The 17,637-nt window shown below is 49.7% G+C and overlaps 2 protein-coding genes across 4 annotated transcripts in view; one reads left to right on the top strand and one right to left on the bottom strand.

The window, feature by feature from the left end:
* Positions 1-2,735: 2,735 nt before the first annotated feature.
* Positions 2,736-11,970, top strand: FAM210B (family with sequence similarity 210 member B). The gene is made up of 3 exons (XM_032350286.1): positions 2,736-3,008; positions 9,046-9,221; positions 9,648-11,970. The coding sequence occupies exons 1-3, from the start codon at positions 2,823-2,825 to the stop codon at positions 9,862-9,864; spliced, it is 579 nt and encodes a 192-aa protein (XP_032206177.1). The 5' UTR covers positions 2,736-2,822; the 3' UTR covers positions 9,865-11,970.
* Positions 11,971-13,905: 1,935 nt separating this feature from the next.
* The window catches only part of AURKA (aurora kinase A), an 18,362-nt gene continuing 14,630 nt past the window's right edge, over positions 13,906-17,637 (bottom strand). For all 3 annotated transcript variants that reach the window (XM_032350285.1, XM_032350282.1, XM_032350284.1), the window contains exons 7-9: positions 17,357-17,505; positions 14,946-15,120; positions 13,906-14,818 (exon numbers count right to left, since the gene is read on the bottom strand). In XM_032350285.1, the coding sequence (XP_032206176.1) occupies positions 14,633-14,818; positions 14,946-15,120; positions 17,357-17,505 (510 nt within the window). In that variant the 3' untranslated portion in view covers positions 13,906-14,632. The remainder of the gene's footprint in view (positions 14,819-14,945; positions 15,121-17,356; positions 17,506-17,637) is intronic.

The raw sequence follows: 17,637 nt of genomic DNA, 5'->3' as shown, positions 1-17,637 counted from the left end.
TCGGGGGCACATGCCCCCTTCAGATCATTACCTCTGTATCTTTAGGGTAAACACCTAGTAGTGCGATTGCTGGGTCATAGGGTAGCTCTATTTTCAACTTTTTGAGGAACCTCCGTGCTGTTTTCCAGAGTGGTTGCACCAGCTTGCATTCCCACCAACAGTGTAGGAGGGCCCCCTTCTCCGCATCCTCGCCAGCATCTGCAGCACGACCCTATTCTTTTCAATACCAGGGACAATGCATATTTAGCAACACCTGGATCCTGTGGTCCAGCCTGACCAGAGGGCAGGTGGAGCACTGAGATTTTGACAGCTGCTCCCAAGCTACGACAGGGAAAGAGGTGCACTCCTCAACACAAAGAGGGAGCTGAGTAGACAAAAAAAGGAAGAACTACCAGCCATGTTTTCATCTCTTCAGTCCTTACTCCATTCCAGGCCCAGTTCTACAAGCCCTGAAGTGTGTCATCCCATTTAACCTTCACAGTGTCCTTTGAGATGGGTGCTCTTACTCCCACTTCCTACAAGGAAAGAAGCAGAGACTTCTTTGTAGTCACTTAGCAAAGGTTCATGGCAGAACCAGGTTCTCAGCCAGGCCTGGACTGCACCAAAGCCATGAGGCTAATCACCAAATCCTAAAAAACAAGACCTTCCCTTCACTGTGTCACTCGCTGCCAGCACAGCAGCAGGCACACAGAGTCATCAGAATAATAAGTGCTGATTGGAAATGAACAGAGAGGGACACAAGAAATGATGGATGGGCTGGGGTGGTTGGTTTTGCCTTGGGAAAAAGGAGAGAAACAGATGGGAGGACTCCAGACAGGCCAAAAACATTTGGAACAGTCATTGCGTCATCTAAAAGAGAAAGAGAATGGGAATAAAAATGCTCTGGTCCACAGGAAGACTTGGGTATGATCGGAGAATATGCCTTGGGAGAAAACTCAGCAGTTGCTCCCAAACGCTGCCCACTCTGCATTTTAACACAGTTCCTCTGCCTGGGCTCAGGAATCTATCCCCCACATTACTATAGAAACAAGCCACATGAGTAATCACAGGCCCCAGACCCCAGAGTAGATTAATAACATGTTCCCTTAGAAACCAGGAAAAAGGGGTTCCTCTGATGGAAGGGAGGAAACTTTTTCCTTCAGCACCTCACCCCCTTCCTCCTCAACAGTGGACACACACACTCAAGTGATCCGCTTCCCACTTGTAAACATGCCCTCCCGTGTTACTCACTCTCCACCATACGTGCACACACAGCCCCCTGTGGCACCATCTGTGAGTTACCACCTCACGTCCCAGCAGCCATTCCCTCTAGGTCTCTGCCAACGGAACCTCAACTGTGTTAGGAAGACAATGTGAGTACTGCTTTGCCAACTCAGCTTCCTTTTGCCAGATTCCCTTGCAACTAAGAGTGATCGTGTGACAGACAGAGTTCTAGCCAATGAGACAGAAGGGGCTTCTCATGGTAAGAGGTGGGGTGGGGGGTTCTAGAAAGGGTTTTTATTTGCTGTCCTACTGAATTTGGGCAAATTGACCCCATCCCTTTCCAGAACCTTCCTGGGAGAAAAGCCAAAGTTTCCTGGGAAGTCTGGGAAGTTGGGCTTCTGGATATGAATTCATTTCTGCTGATTGGATGCGCTTGCACAATATTTTGCAGGCAGAAACGGAGCAGAGGCATCTTCCTGTGGTTTGAGCTCTTTGCTGCTCCTAAGCAAGTTTGCAGAGATTGGGGGTTTTCTGCAACAGAATTCAGGTGCGGGTCACCAGGCCATGGATGTGGACAAGCAGTTGTGGCAGACAGCAGCCTGACTGCCTTTACAGGGTCCAGTGACATGTTTTGTGGGAGCTGGAAAGCAGTTCTGAACCCTGGATCAGAGCTGTGGCAGTGAGTTCTAGAGCACATTCATTCCACTGGCCAACTCCTGATGCCCACCTTCCGGTTGTGGCTGGCCAGTGTTGCTGTGTCCAGGCAGTCTTTCCTGGGGAAGAGCCTAGTGCCCACTCCTCTAGCTTTTCCAGTTATTTTCCAAGCACTAATTCCCTGTGTTAAATTATTTTCTGCCTAAAATAGCAAAGATCTAGAAACATTTAGAATCCTCTAGTTCCAACCAAAAAATGCTAAAGATGTTGGGCATGAAAAGTGTATGAAAATGCCTCAGGGAAGTCACCATTTCTTTGAAACTCAGTTCTTCTGTAGAATGGAGACCAAAGATTATTATTATCATTATCATCAGTTAATAGTTATTGAGTACTGTGGCCCATTGCATCTCTCAAAGATGGTCACAGCAGTATTTCCCATCCCAGAAGCCTTCCGCAGGTGACCTCGCCACTTGCCATCACGTCGGAGGAATCTAACCCCTCGCTCTTGAATCTCGGCTGTCCTCTGACTCTCTTGTAACCAAAAGAATGAAGCCGAGTCGACACCGCCAAAACTCCAAGGATATGGAAAAGGCACGAATCTCCCGCCCCGCGAACTCTGCCTGGCGCTCGGGGTCCGGTCCCGCCCACTCTGCTCAAGGCTGGAGCTCCGGTGGGGCGGGGCGGGGCGGGGAGGGGCCTAGGAGGAATCTCGGGGCTCGGCCCCGCCCACCCCGCGTGCGCCTCGGGCTCCGGGGGGGCGGGGTCTGGAGGGCTCGCTCCGTTCCGGCCCCGCCCACCCCGCGTGCGGTTCCGGGGGGGCGGGGCCGGTGGGCAGGGCCAGGGAGGGATCGCGCGGCTCCGGCCCCGCCCACGCCGCTCCGGGCTCCGGCTCCGGCGGGCCCCGCCCACCGGCGCTCGTTTCCCCTCCGGTTCGCTGCGCCGGCGGCAGCGCTTCGCCGCGCGCCATGGCGGGGCTGCTGGCGCTCTTGGGCCCCGCCGGCAGGGTGGGCGCCCGGGTCCGGCCTCGCGCTCCCTGGCTCCTGGGCGCCGCAGCCCCCTGCGCACCGCGCCCCCTGTTGCTGCCGCTGCTCCGGCCCGGGCCCGATGCCCCGCTGCTGCGCGCGGTCGGCGGGGTCAGCCGCGGCCGCCAGGTAAGCCTCCCCACCCCCATCCCGGCCCCCGGGCGCCCGGATCCCGGTCCATCTCCGCCAAAATAGAGCTTTAGTCGTCCAGCTCTCCGAGACCTAGACACCCCCACCCACTCCAGGGCTCCCGAGGCCCCAATCCCTACAAGCCAAGAAAGCGATCTCCCAGTTGACAGCTGGAGAAACTGAGGCTCAGGGAGGTCTGGTTATCTGCCCAAGGTCACACACATTCTCTGGCAGAGCCCCAGGTTCCCAAAGCGTGGGCCGGCACCGTGGCGGTAGCCGAGAGAATTGTACCTGGGGCCTGGACTTGCTCCAGCGTGCTCACATGGCTGTTAGAGTTGTTTCCCCTTCGAGCAGCGCCGGATCCTCCTCCACAGGGGGCCGAGGAGACCGGCCCCGGGGGTGCTGCTGTCTTGAACACCCCCATCACTTGCTGCTACTCCCTCGTTATCTAAGCAAAAGAGCAGGCCTCCCTGCAGGGCTTCAGGCGACACTCGGGCAAGAAACACAGTGTTCCGTCCTGTTTCATCGTGGTTACCTTCTTTATATGATACGTGAAACTGGTTTCCCTTCAGAAGGTAATCCGGACTTTCTTAAAAAAAAAAAAAAAAAAAAAGACGTTTTTAAGTTTGTTTGCTTTTTTTTCTCTTGAAGTTTGTCTCCTTAAAGAAAAACAGTAAGTAGCGCAGTCTGGAGACACAGGACTGACGAGTTGGAACACGCAGAACCTGGCCCCCTGCAGTCCCTTTCTTTGCTTAAGGATGGGATCCCTGCGCCTGCACTCACTAGCCTGTGACCTCACCCCGCCTACGCTGCAGGCTCTGAGCCTGTTTGCTGACCTTTCAAAGGGCTACAGATGTGGGCTTCCCAACAAGAGTTGGGGGACGATTCCATGAGCTGAAGCAGGCCTGAGCACAGTGCCGGTGGAGCTTCCTGAATGAATGTTGCAGGGGATTTGACTCACACCCTTAACATGCCTCCTGCCATCTGCTCCCCCCTACGAACGGCAGCAGATCTTGTCTCTAAACCCTGAGCCCTCCACACACATCTGGCTGCCTCCTGGCCATTCTTTATGGATCAGCCCCTCTGTCTCTTCCTCCAGAAAGCCTTTCCTGACCACCAGAGAGGCCCTGGGAGCCTCCACTGGCCTTCCTCAGCCCCCTGGGTGTGGATTCTCTCTGCAGTCTTCATCTGGAATGGTCTCCTAACTTGATTGTCTGTCCCACGAGCCACATCAGTTTTGCCCCCAGCACAGGCCCTGGCACTGGCAGGGGTGTGTGTGTGTGTGTGTGTGCACGCGCGTGAACATGCGTATGTGCGGGCATGATATGTGCATATAGTAGTAACGAGTGTGGTCTCAGACTCCCCATATTCCTGTCTATTCAATCGTTCTGTGGCCTTGATCAGATTCCCCCACTTCTCTGTTTCTCAGTTTCCTCGTCTGTAAAATGGGATGTTAATAATTCACATTTCTTAGAGCATGAGTGTGAAACCTGCCATCGGGGACATTCTAAATTAATGTTAGCTATTGATGTTACTGTGGCAATAAATGTATAAATCACGGGGCCCCACGAGCTGTGCTTGTTTCTCCTACTATCTGATAGATGGGAAGGATCCAAGTGGGGTCAGAACCTAACAGGATGTTAGGGCAAAAGATGCTCATTACTCAAAAGTGTCATCTTCTTGAGAAAATACATCGCCCTTGGGGCCTGGGAGCAGGTGCAGGGATCTCCCCTGTCAGCTGCTCCCGTCTACCCACAGGCACCTTGTTTTTGGCCATTGGGAGGAGGGAGTGCAGCTAGGGTCTCCAAACATGCCAGGATTTTAATCAAGTACCTGAGAGACCTTCCCACATCTGCCTTCAGTGGGGTCGCCACTCTAATCGGCAGGAAGGAGGTAAAGCCACAGGAGAATCCTGCCCCTTTCACTTAACCTGATTCGTGTCATGTCACCTCGCAGAGCAGCCCAGCCCGCCTACACTTACACTACGGGAGGGAAATCTTGGGCAAACGATTGGCTCTCGTTGAGCCCCCGTGTCTTTTGTCAGTTCTTGCTCATGTGCTGCCTTTTCAGGGATCCCCTCCTTGATGACCTTAAACTGGCCGCATCCCTCCCGACAGTCCGGCCAGTCTGCCTCCCCTCCGTTGTGTTTCTCCATTGCACTTGTCCTATCTAGCAGCCCTGATACTTTCCTTTACTTTTTTTTTTTTTTTTACTTTTTTTTTACTTTTTACTTTTCCTGATACTTTTTTTGTTTTTCTGTTTATTGTCGCTACCCTCCCCCACTAGACTTAAGCCCCTTGAGGGTAGAGTTTTTTTTCATTCACTGTTCTCTCCCCGCAATTAGAGCAGCACCCCTCATAGAGCAATTATCCTTGAATAAGTGAGAAGCACAGCATAGTTGTTAAGAGCAAAAGCCTTGGACCCAGTAGGCTTCCATCCCACCCCTGACAGGTAATTCCTGCGTGACCTTCTGGAAGTTACTCAACCTCTCTGGGCTTCCAGGCTCCTCTTCTGTTCAGGGAGGATGATATAGTGCCTATCTCACAAGGTTGTTGTGAGGATTATCTGAATTAATATTTTCAAAGTACTCAGAAGAGTGCTTGGTACAAAATAAATACAATGTAGTGTTGTGTTTAGTATTATTATAATTATTATTATTATTATTACTGAAAGAATGAAAACAGGTGGTACTCCAACCAATGTGAGCAACTTGTGAGCAACATCTTTGCTTTATTCTTCGAACGTTCTGTTCTTCGAACGTTCCTGCCCCTTCTGATAGAGCCTTTTATACCTTAATAATAATTTGGCTTGGGGTTGGGGGGTGGCAATCGCACAGGCACACACAAGGATTTGTATAGGCACTTTGGCTGAGTCCAGACACCAGGGGCATGTGTCATGTTACAGGCACCCAGGGCAGTGCCTGACGACATAGCACAGGGACTTAGGGGCAATATTTCACAAAGACGTGAATGTCTGAAAAGTTTCCATTCTTGCAAGCCACCCCCTCAGAAATTCCCTTATTTTAGTTTCTTCAGCCTCCTCCAGGCTTAGGAAGAAAACGGACTGGTTCACAGTGCTTGAAGATACTTCCTTTTACCACGATAAAAGGAAGAAGATTGTCCCAAGATTTTTTTTTTCAAGATTTTATTTGACAGATGGAGATCACAAGTAGGCAGAGAGGCAGGCAGAGAGAGAGGGGGAAGCAGGCTCCCTGCTGAGCAGAGAGCCCCATGCGGGGCTCCATCCCAGGACTCTGGGATCATGACCTGAGCTGAGGGCAGAGGCTTTAACCCACTCAGCCACCCAGGTGCCCCTGTCCCAAAATTCTAACTCTAGGTTCACAAAGAACCCGCTACCAGGAAGTGGTCCATTGTGTCTGAATATTTCACCCCTCCCATTGTTTTGCAGCAGATGCGGGTCATTCTGTGGCTGGAAGTCTGGCTGCCTCTTTATTTTTCTTTTGTGGCCAAAAGGCCTTTTGCCAAAATAGAAGTTGTAAAGAAAAGAGCCCTCAACAGAGACAGCTCCACTGGGCTCTGGTGAATGGACAGATGGGGCATAATTAAGTTTGGTCGGGCCAAGTGTCAAGGGTGGGAAGTGAAAGGGGCTTTCTCCCTCCTCAGCCTCAGAACGCCGTGTGGCACTTGGACTGGGGACTGGAGATTATTGTCCTATCAGGACCTGACGTCTGGCAGCTCTCCCATCGGCACGGCTTGCTCGGCAGCCAAAGGCGGGTGGGGCCGTGTTTATCAGAAAGAACCTGAGCTCTGAGCAGCCATTCTGGCGGTGGGAGAAAAGGGGAAGTCACACGTGCTGGCCAACCTTCAGGAGACTGACTGGTTTTCCTTCTCTCCGCCAAAGCCTTGAAGTCCTGGACAAGTGTTTCAGAACTTTGAGAGTGTCCAGGTCTTACAGGACATGAAGCTCTGTGGCCGGCCAGCTCGCCACTCTCCCCCACCCCCGAACCTCATTCTCCCACCTGTCAAAGTGGGAGCCACAGGCGTGCCCACATCATGGGGCTTACCGTGAGGGTTTTTATGAAATGACACCTTTAAAGCGCTAAGCCCAGCACCTGGCTCAGTAGAGGGGGACCTAACCTGAGGACACAGGTAGTTTCCCCGGAAACTTTCGAAGGAAGTTATGCGCTACTGCCTAGTAGAATGCACTCTCTAAGGGGCAGCTGCCTGGTTCCGTCGGTGGAGTCTGCGACTCGTGATCTCGAGGTTGTGAGTTCGAGCCCCACATTGGGTCAAGGCCCCCCTGGAGAACATGCTGAGCGGGGGAAAGCCTGGCAAGGTGAGGCAGGATTGGTAAGCAGGGGTTTACCTGGCAACCCTGGACACCAGATAACAAATCCCAGTGCCCAGTGCTCTCCCCAAAACACGAAAGCAGACGCTGGGCACCTGGACACAGATACAAGTGGACCAGCAGCACCTGAGCCCACTGGGAGCTCATGAGCAAAGCTCCCCCACCCCGGCCCACCCCACAGGCAGGGCAGGGGCTCCTGAAGCAGGACAGGGCTGGGAGGTCCCCTGCAGCCCTGGGGAGCCTTGTGAGGTCTGGAGGTGCTGCTCTGAGCCCTTATGTTGTTTCATTTTCATTTGGGGAGTCCTGAGCCTCCCTCCCAGGGACTTTGGGCGTCGTACTCCTCCCTCTTGCCTTTGAAATGCTGCTCGGGTGCAGCCTGCTCTAAAAATACAAAGAAAAAGCCATCGTGCTACAAGGCAGAAACTGGAGCTCATTGACCCAGATACTTCCTCCCAGGAAGAGCTCTGAGACAGGTCATTAGGATTCTAGAGATCTTTTCAGAAAAAAAGACACTCTCCATATTGAGGAGACTTTTTTAAAAGAAATCCAGCATTCTTGGGTTTTCTGTTTCTCCCAAACATTCCAGGCCATGTAGGTGCTTGATAAATGTTAAGAGAAGCCAAGTCCAGTGGCTTGTTTCTGTGCAAATTCAGGCCAGTGCATTTATGGCCCAGGACTTGGCCCTCCCTGTATCTGCTCAGATCTCCAGGGAAAACCTTGATTCTGGTAGTAAATATACTGTAGCTTCTGCTCCATTTTTTTTTCTTTTCTTTTTTTTTTTTTGCACCCACTATCCTTGTTTTGTGGCGTCTAGGATGGGTGGCATTTGCTCAGGCTGTGGACCCCGGTGACCTGGGTTCTAGTTTTGGTGACTTTGGGCCAATTCTTTGGCCTTTGATGCCTGTGTTCCTCTTCTGGAAAGTGGGAAAAAAAAAAAAAAAAAAAAGCCAGTATCTACCTAGAGGGTGGTCATGAGGATGGAAGCCGACAGCAGTGGAGAGAAGCATCTGAGCCATGCCTGGCTGGGAGAGTACTCAGTAAAGCACCATCAGTGTCCCCAAATATGTGTGCCCCAAGGTTTTAGTTCCTGTTGATGCTCTAACGGCTTACCAGGAATCCAGTGGCTTCAAACAGCACACATTTATTATCTTACAGGCCTGGAGGCCCGAAGTCCAAAACAGGTCTCAAGGGGCTAAAGGCATGGGCAGGGCTTGTTCCTTCTGGAAGTTCTAAGAAAGAATCTATTTCACGACTTTTCCAGCATCTAGAGGCCACATACACTCATGGGCCTGTGGCCCCTTCCTCAGATCTCTGACCCTGCTACTGTAGTCACATTGTCCCTGACCCCCTGCCTCCCTCTTTTCATTGATTAAGGACCCTTGTGATGACATTGGTCCTACTCAGAAAATCCATGATGCCCTGCCCATCTCAAGATACTTAACTTAGGGGCGCCTGGGTGGCTCAGTGGGTTGAAGCCTCTGCCTTCGGCTCGGGTCATGATCTCAGGGTCCTAAGATCGAGCCCCACATCGGGCTCTCTGCTCAGCAGAGAGCCTGCTTCCCCCCTCTCTCTCTGCCTGCCTCTCTGCCTACTTGTGATCTCTCTCTGTCAAATAAATAAATAAAATCTTAAAAAAAAAAAAAAAAAGAAAAAGAAAAAGAAAGCTCCTGATGGCCGCTAACTGCCTTGCTGCTGCCCCAGAACTTCTCCCCTTCCTGTTGGTGCGCAGGACCCCAGCAAGAGCACTGGGACGCCAGCCCCTCCTGTCAGCAGCTCGGAGGAGGAAAAGCAAAGCAAGTCACAGCAGCTGAGAAAGATCTTCCAAGAGTATGGTGCCGTCGGCGTGTCGCTGCACATCGGAATCTCTCTCATCTCCTTGGGGATATTTTACATGGTGGTTTCAAGGTAAGAGCTCTGGCAGGAACATCCCTTTGTTCTTTAGGGTCATGTAGGACTCTTTGCAAATGAGAACATTTTTCCTATGAATGTGTATTTGTCTAGCTGCTTCCAGCATGTTTTTTAAATACTTTAAATCTGGGCACCTGGGTGGCTCAGTGGGTTAAGCCTCTGCCTTCGACTTAGGTCATGATCTCGGGGTCCTGGGATCAAGCCCCGCCTGGGATCAAGCCCCGCCGGCCCTCTGCTCTGCGGGGAGCCTGCTTCCCCTTCTCTCTCTGCCTGCCTCTCTGCCTACTCGTGATCTCTCTCTCTCTGTGTCAAATAAATAAAGTCTGAAAAAAAAATAAATACTTTAAATCTTAGAGCCACATCGATCGCCTAATTTAACCCCTTGTGATAATCCTTTTTGTTGTCGATGGTCTCCTTCCGCAGTGGTGTGGACATGTCTGCAATCCTGCTCAAACTCGGATTTAAAGAGTCACTAGTGCAGTCGAAGATGGCAGCAGGCACAAGCACCTTCGTCGTGGCCTACGCCATCCACAAGCTGTTTGCCCCCGTGCGAATCAGCATCACCTTGGTGTCCGTGCCCTTCATCGTCAGATATTTTCGCAAAGTGGGATTTTTTAAACCTCCAGCTGCAAAGCCTTGATGAACGCTTCAAACCTGTTTCTTTTAAATAGAAATTTTGGGTTAGTTTTAGGATAGAGCTTTTCGGGGGTGGGGGGGTTGGTTAGGAGTAGGGTGGGGACAGGAAGCTAATTGCTATGTTCTCATGAATAAGTTTTCCCTTTGGCAACAAAATTCAGGTTTTTTAATAATTGTAATTATTTTGCTTTACAAATGTTGTTAATGCTGTTCCTCATAGGATTTGTACGCGTAATCTAAAATGTCAGTGAAACGTCACAAATTGAGTTGTCATCACAAATTGAGTTGTCATCTCAAACAAAACTGTTTGCCTACGAATGGTCCTTCTGGAAGATTACTGTTGAGGTTCTAGTCTGCGAAAACCCTCAGGGGTTAATCTTCGCTCAAATTCTTAAAGGGCAACGATTCATTAAGCCGGTTTTTAAAATTCCCCTTCCTCCAATATCTGTTGCCAGGCTGCCTGCAGTTTCATACGCAGTAGGCTGCAGAGCAGCTCCCGGTGTTCCCGTTAATGAAGCCGAATTTAAGACTTAACAATATGTAATCAGGATCTAAATTAGCATCAATGCTTCGACGTTCATTACCCTTCTTTTAGGGAGGAAAAATAACCAAGTATCTCTGGTGTTTCATTGATGCTAAAACACCTTCCAGTCTGGACATTCTCAAATTTCACTGAAGTAGGTCAGGGTCATTTGTCTCTGTTGGGGTGAAAAATGGAAATTCTGTTCAGTAGTAATGGCATCACGTGGCTCCTGACGGCCTAATCCACAGGTGAGCTTGGACACTGCACTCATGGAAAGCTAAGACAATCTTTGCTTAACGTCAGACATTCCAGAACTATCATCACCATGTTTACATTGTGTTGCTACTTACATTTTTTTGAGTTGAAATTGTTAATGTAGAAAAAGATTTTATGTCACTCTCTAAAAAGGAAACTGAGCGGCACTTGCTGTAAATGGGAGGCAGCTGGGAAATACTACAACATAATACAAGCCAGGGAGGGAGGGGGCGGGCAGGTGTAATTACCTTCTGTTGAGCCAGTTTTACCTGATAAAGGTTTGATCTGAGCTTCCCATCCCCCCCACCCCCTCCACCACCCCCACCCCCCCCCCCGCCTTGCTGTGAGGGACATTAGTTAAAAACAGAAATAAGCACACAGATTCAAATGGACATTTTTGTCCCTGGAATGCTTAGAAGCAGGCAGACTGGAGGGAATGCCTTTCTGTGGGATTCCTATAGTGCTCCCTTCAGGGCTGTATCCACCCACAGCACGGTCCACACTGGGACCCCCAATTCAACCAGTTCTGCCCTGCCACCCTGGTTGAGGGAGATCCACTTTGTAGGAGGAGGGTTAATTACAGAAAGGGCAATCAGAAGACTAAAGGAACTATAAATTGACCATTGTGGTTTCACCACCCGGCTGCTGACCGTTCCCTGATTAAGCCTTAGTAACCTATGTCCGTTACTTGAGTCAACTTTTACAAGAAGCTTTATGGAACAAATTCTCCACTTGCAAGATCGTTAAAAGTGGATTCTGGGCCCCCCCCCTCACCGCCACCCTTTTAAAGCAATTAGCCCATTGCCAAAAGGCTTTATCGATTTCAAGTTGGAGCTGCCTTTCTGGGATCTAATTCCAAGGACAGTTGGCTTCATGCTCCTAACCACCTTCCCGACAGACTCCCTACCACTCAGACCCCTAGTTTGCCTATGCAAAAAAAAAAAAAAGCTGACAGTGAGTCCTACAGGTTCAAGGGCTGAAATCTTAAACTTTGACTCCATGTTTGGAGGAATGGAAGTGGACTGACAAGAAAGCAATAAAACCAGTCACCAAACCAAACAGCCATGGCCTTTTCTTCAAAGCCCCACCTCTGCTCCACTCCTGCGGCCAGTGGCCCCAGCAGAACAAAGAACTTGGAGAAGATCAGGGAATATGTGACTTCACCAGCAAGATGTACAGAATGCTTGTATTTACAGTTTTTATGGAACTAGGGAATAAAACACGATCTATTTTAAAAATGTAAGCCATCGTTCACCCCTGATTTTGTATTTGACCAAATGAGCCACTTAAATTCCCTGAAACAAATAAACATCTTTGTAGTGTAGTGAAGAACTTTGGATTCCTCGTCTGGTTAAGCCATAACTGTTGCTGACTAGGAAGCGGCTCTGTGACTGGTTTGTTAATGGTGCGCTACTACAATGAGCTACTTTCTTTGCTCGTGTGGGATTCTGGGGAAATGACAGAAGTTTAGCTGGTGTCACTGGTAAAGTTGGTCATGTCATATTTTTTTTTTTTTTTTTGTATTTTGAATATTTCTTTTTTTTTTTTTTTTAAGATTTTATTTATTTATTTGTCAGAGAGAGAGAGAGAGTGAGAGCGAGCACAGGCAGACAGAGTGGAAGGCAGAGTCAGAGGGAGAGAAGCAGGCTCCCTGCGGAGCAAGGAGCCCGATGCGGGACTCGATCCCAGGACGCTGGGATCATGACCTGAGCCGAAGGCAGCTGCTCAACCAACTGAGCCACCCAGGCGTCCCTGGTCATGTCATATTAACTATCACTTGGGTGGATGGCGCATGAAAGACTACTTTGGGAATGTAAAAGTTGGTTAACTCAAGACTGGAAAGCTCCTTTATCCTGAGGGGGCTAACCGGATGGACACTTGCAGCTTTACTCAGTTGTGTTCTGAAGCTTCTGTCAGGTGTCACCAAAGCTGACATGGAAGTAGTCATTTCTAATATCTAGTTCCTTGTGTTGAACAAAGGTCAGCCATGAAAGCATAGCTCTGTATTAGTTTTCAGGAACTTCAACATTTCCAAGGTCAAGTTCATCCCTCTTTGGTCAAGGAGATGATGGCAGCTAGAAACAGATATGTAGCTTTATGCATTAGGAGCACATAGTACATGAGATCGGAAAGGGATACACCAGCTCCTTCCATGGCACCTGCTCATTTCCAGGTCAACAGTGAACCGATAGTGAACAGAATTACCCATGCAGCCTAGATGTATTTGCGTCCTTATTTTTAAAGTTTATTTAAAAAAAAAAAAAGTTTATATATGTGCCATAACTCCAAAGTAATAAATTTTAATAACTTGCCAGGTGTCCCTTGGGAGCCACATAACAAGGGGAGCAAAGGAATCCTCTACCACGGGTACTGAAGGGGCAGCAGGCTTGATCCCCCATGGCTGGAAATGAGGGATTCTATTAAGCAAACATTCCTTCAGAGAATTAAGACCCATGTTTGTAAAATCAGTTTGCAAAGAACTAGTTTACCCCACGTGTAAAGCTCTTTGCATCTTAATGAAAACATGGTCAGAAGCAGGTATGGACATAGAAGTTGAAGACTTCCTCTGTCCTGACCACCTGCAGCTCTAGTGAACCCTGAAAGTTCCCAGGCCAGGCCAGCTGTACCCACGTCTGCGAACTACTGTGGACGCAACTGATTCCCCAGGGTGAGGAATCACCCAAGATTCCAGCTCCATGCACTGGACTGCGCTCCGGCACTGGAGGTCCAGAGCCTACAACAAAACTCACACTTCTGGCACACAGGACAGTTTCCAGGACAGAGAGAGGGTGCTGGCTTCATGCTCCTAACCACCCCCACAGCCTGACTCCTGGTTCCCCCTCCACCACCCAGTCTCACAGCCCCGTGCCTGCCCCCTGTGCTGCCATGTTGCCTACTGCTCCCTCCCTGGGCTGCGGGGACCTCTTGCCTTCCCTGCTTCCACCCTTTCAATCCTCCCTGTCCCTCAAGTCTGGCTCAGATGCCACTCGCTCCGGCTGCCTCTCCTACCTGATTACCCATCATAATCCGTGGGCTCCCTGACCTTTCCCTCTTCCCCGCCTCCAGTTGGTGGCTACCCTACTAAGTCATGTCCCCAGTTGTCAGAGGGGATATGCTCACAGGCCGGCCCAGCTCCAGAACTGCAGCCCTGGCAGCACCACGGAGGGGCCTTCCCACCCTCCCAGTGGGCCCACGCTCAGCCTGGCATTTTTCAAAGGGTAGAAGGAGCTGCAAAATGCATGATCATTTCAAAGTTAGACACAGGAGAACATGAAGTGTAACCATTTTATAGGTGACTTAATGTTCTTTACAAAAATTTAAACCTCAAAACCATGAAATAAGCCCTTTAACATTTAGAAACAGCTGAGACAGGTCTGCTCTGGCCAGCCCCAAGATGAGGGCAGAGCACACGGTTCTGTATCACAGTCTCAGGGGCGAGGAGAACTCCGCTAACCAGTCTTCACCGCTCGTGTCTGGCGGACGTGTTGGAACGGAGCGCAGTCCTCAAGGGATGCCACGGAAATGAAGATAGAAGTCGACACAAAAATCTTTATTTTAACGTTAAAAGAAAGAATCACATGTTCATCCTGACGGCTTTCCCAGGCTTGGCCACCCAATAAGTTACACGCACGCGAAGGGACTCAGAAGGTTATTGCACGCCTGTGTCACTGACGGAGTCACGGTGATGTGGCCACTCTCCCCGCAGTCAGGCCCCGAGCCGGTCCCCCCTCCACAAGGAGGCCTTGCTCCAGCCAGGCTGTGGGGAGGGGCTCCAGGTGAACCTCGCTTCCGGGTTGTGAAACTAGTGACACTGTCACAATTCCTGTGGCTCCTTTCACTCCAGAGCAGTGTTCACTGGAGTGGACTCTTGGGTGGGGAGACTGAGGCAGCGCCTGCTCAGTAGGCCCTTGTCAGCAGTGCCCTTGGGCACAGGGAGGCCTTGCTGACACCAGGTGGCAGCCCTGCCTCTCAGATTCCTCCCCGTGCACCATTCTTAAGATTGTTTGCTATCTGATTCTTTGCTTTTTTGGCTACTTGATGGTTTTGATGAATTCGCTATGATCCAGGGATGTTCTAGTACTTCTTTGAGAGTCGGCCTTTGGCTGGGATTATGTTTCAACAGTCTTGAAATGAGGTCCCTGGCTCCTTCCGGCACAAAGTCAGGGAATGTGAATTCAACCTGGAGTACAACAAGTTGACAATCACAAAACACGGCTTAGACCAGTGCGGCTCGCCGGCTCACAGGCACAGTTAAGGCTGATAAGAATTCTACCACAAGCAATGGATCATTTCTCATTAGGTCTTACCCGTGATATTCTTTTGTAGGTCTCTTGGTACGTGCTTGCCTCAAAAGGCGGCTTCCCAACGAGAAATTCATAGCAAAGAACCCCAAGGCTCCAGAGATCTACCTTCTCGTCATGCATTCGGCCTTCAATCATCTCTGGGGGCAAGTAATCCAGGGTGCCACAGAGGGTGGTTCTCCTAAAAACAGAGGCAGGCTCAGCTTGGTATGCTCCTGTTCCTATCAGCACAAGAGGGGCTAAACGCCATTCACAACGACACAAACATTGAGTGTGCGCTCCTCCTAGGCCACATCTTGCGCTACGAGGCACGTAAATCCCCGGTTTGAGGGGTGCCTGGGTGGCTCAGTCAGTTGAGTGTCCAACTCTTGATTGCAACGACTCAGATCACGATCTCAGGGTCGTGAGATCAAGCCCCAGATCGGGCTCCGCGCTTAGTGGGAGTTTGCTTGAGATTCTTTCTCTCCCTCTCCCTCTGCTCCTCCCTGCCCTGCTGGCTTGCATGTGTTCACACGCTCTAAAATAAATGAGTCTTTAAAAAAAATAAATCCCCTATTTTAGATAGAAAACAGATGGAGAGATATGCAACATCACATAGCTAGCAACCGAGTCACACCCCAAAGGTGTCCAACTCCAGAACCTTCTTAAATGATCTAAAAAATGAGAAACTTCAAGAATCCCTACTATATAAAAGCAACCGTCAGAATTCTCTGTGAATACAGTTTAGAGTTCCAGATTTGTTTTTACATTACAGATAGGCTAAGCAGCTCAACAGCCAGGAGGCATGAGTGACGAGAAACTACAAACTGTGCCACTGAGGAAGCACCAGCTTTTGGCCTCTGATACATGCTGCCTCTACCAAAGAGACACTTCAGTTTGGGGGTGACCTATGAGGTATTCTTGCCAAAAACACTGTGTAGGCCTTTTGACCGACTTCCAATTCTCAGCAATTACAGAGGATGAAGGACCAAGTAACACCATTTTAGGTGAGAAAAGTCCATTTTAAATTGTGGGGCAACTGGTGCAAACTTAGACCAAAGAAACATAATCAAATACAACACCCGGATGGACCTTGGCTGATGCCGACTTAAAAGAACAGCTCTAAAATTTTGCGGCCAACGAGGGAAATTGAATCGTGGGCTGAACAGATACTAACAAGGCAGTTAATTTTCTTGGGAGTCACAATGGTTGTGGTTAGAAGGACAACGTCCTGATTTCTAGGAGATACATACTCAAGTGCTCAGAGAAGGAAGCATGAGGTGTGCAACTTATTTTTGAAGGTCCACCAGAAAAACAGACCCTGCCAAATATAGCAAGTGTGCTGTGCGGCCATACGTATGGCAAAATGTGGCCACCTGCTGAGGGCAGGCGCGGGATGGACAGTGAGCAGCCGACCACCAGCTCGGCGTTTCTGTATGTTTGAGTTTTTAACAACGAAGCCTGGAAGTAAGCGGAGGGTGGCACACATTGAACGAGGAGCAAACACCATGTAGGTTTCATTGTTTCCTATCAGTTCTTCTTTGCCGTTGCCTCTTCTAGGGGGTCATGCTGAGGCTGGTCACCAAGCCTGTGACCCCAAGAGCACAGAAGAGCGCACTGAGCTCAGTGGTGACCCGCGGCCTGGGATGACGGCGCCGTGTTTCCAGACCTCTATCCCCGCAGCACCACGGAGATGGCGGAAATGGCCCGAGTCGGAGGGTCTCGAGCACCACCATACCCGGGAGCTCTCATGGTTGCTCACGTCGGGGGAGGTGGGGCGAGGTGAGCATCTACATGCATGCTGTGTTTCTAATGTTCTATCTCACGAGGCCTCAAAAGCTTAATCAAACCCAAATTAAACTAAAACAGTGTTTTAGCTCTTGTTTGCAAAGATTTAAATTGTTTCATTAGATTTCTCACTCTGTTAAGAGGGGACACGAAAGGACTCTGCTGTTGACAAAGGCAAACCACAGAGAATCCTCACCACCACCCTGAAAGTTCTATCCAAACCAATTTGGTTTTGGAAATTCCCCCAGAGAACTGTGCTCTCAGTTCTAGCTGTGTGTGTGTGCTGCTGCCCCCAGAACTGGTCTGTCCAGGAAGCAGCAGAGTCTCCCCTTCCCACCGCTACAGTCATCACCACCTACACACATCCTGCACTTCCGTGGTCATGTACTCCTCACACAGGCCCCCTTCATTAGCTTCTAAAGACATTCAACATCTTTAACCCAGAACTAGGACACATTAAATAGCCTTAAAATAGTTGCAGAATTCTCAAAGACACTTCTATTGGGCCCAAGTTACTTCAAAGCATGTGCAGTCAGTTACCTGCCTCAAATGCACATATCTATGCTCAAGTGTTTTTCTATTTAGCTCCTGAAAGTCCCCAGGGCTTTTGCTAACTAAAGTAAGTAAGTTCCACCTGTAAAGGTACATACCTGGAGGATGGGGCGTGTACCGACCACCCGAAGTCTGCGATCTTAAGCTCTCCAGCCGATCCAAGGAGTAGGTTCTCTGGCTTAATGTCTCTATGAATGACTCTCTTTGAGTGACAGTAAGACAGGGCATCTGCCAACTCTGTGATATACTATTTTAAAAATAAAAAAGTATGGAAAGTCTGTATCTTACATTTTATGTGACACAATTTTAGACATCTCTTCTGAAAGGAAGCCCAACATAGATTTAACAGGTTTTGTAAATTCTGAGGCAAAAGCTAGAA

The sequence above is a fragment of the Mustela erminea genome, chromosome 7 (genome assembly GCF_009829155.1).
Source record: "Mustela erminea isolate mMusErm1 chromosome 7, mMusErm1.Pri, whole genome shotgun sequence".
NCBI lineage: Eukaryota > Metazoa > Chordata > Mammalia > Carnivora > Mustelidae > Mustela > Mustela erminea.
The sequence above is the reverse complement of the archived record's forward strand: the minus strand, read 5'-3'. Positions and strand labels throughout refer to the sequence as shown.

Excerpts from the sequence above, each read along its gene's own strand:
- FAM210B (XM_032350286.1), top strand. The coding sequence starts at position 2,823 with ATGGCGGGGCTGCTGGCGCTCTTGGGCCCCGCCGGCAGGGTGGGCGCC. Across the intron at positions 3,009-9,045 it reads GGGTCAGCCGCGGCCGCCAG|GACCCCAGCAAGAGCACTGG; the intron begins GTAAGCCTCCCC and ends GTTGGTGCGCAG. Across the intron at positions 9,222-9,647 it reads TTTTACATGGTGGTTTCAAG|TGGTGTGGACATGTCTGCAA; the intron begins GTAAGAGCTCTG and ends CTCCTTCCGCAG.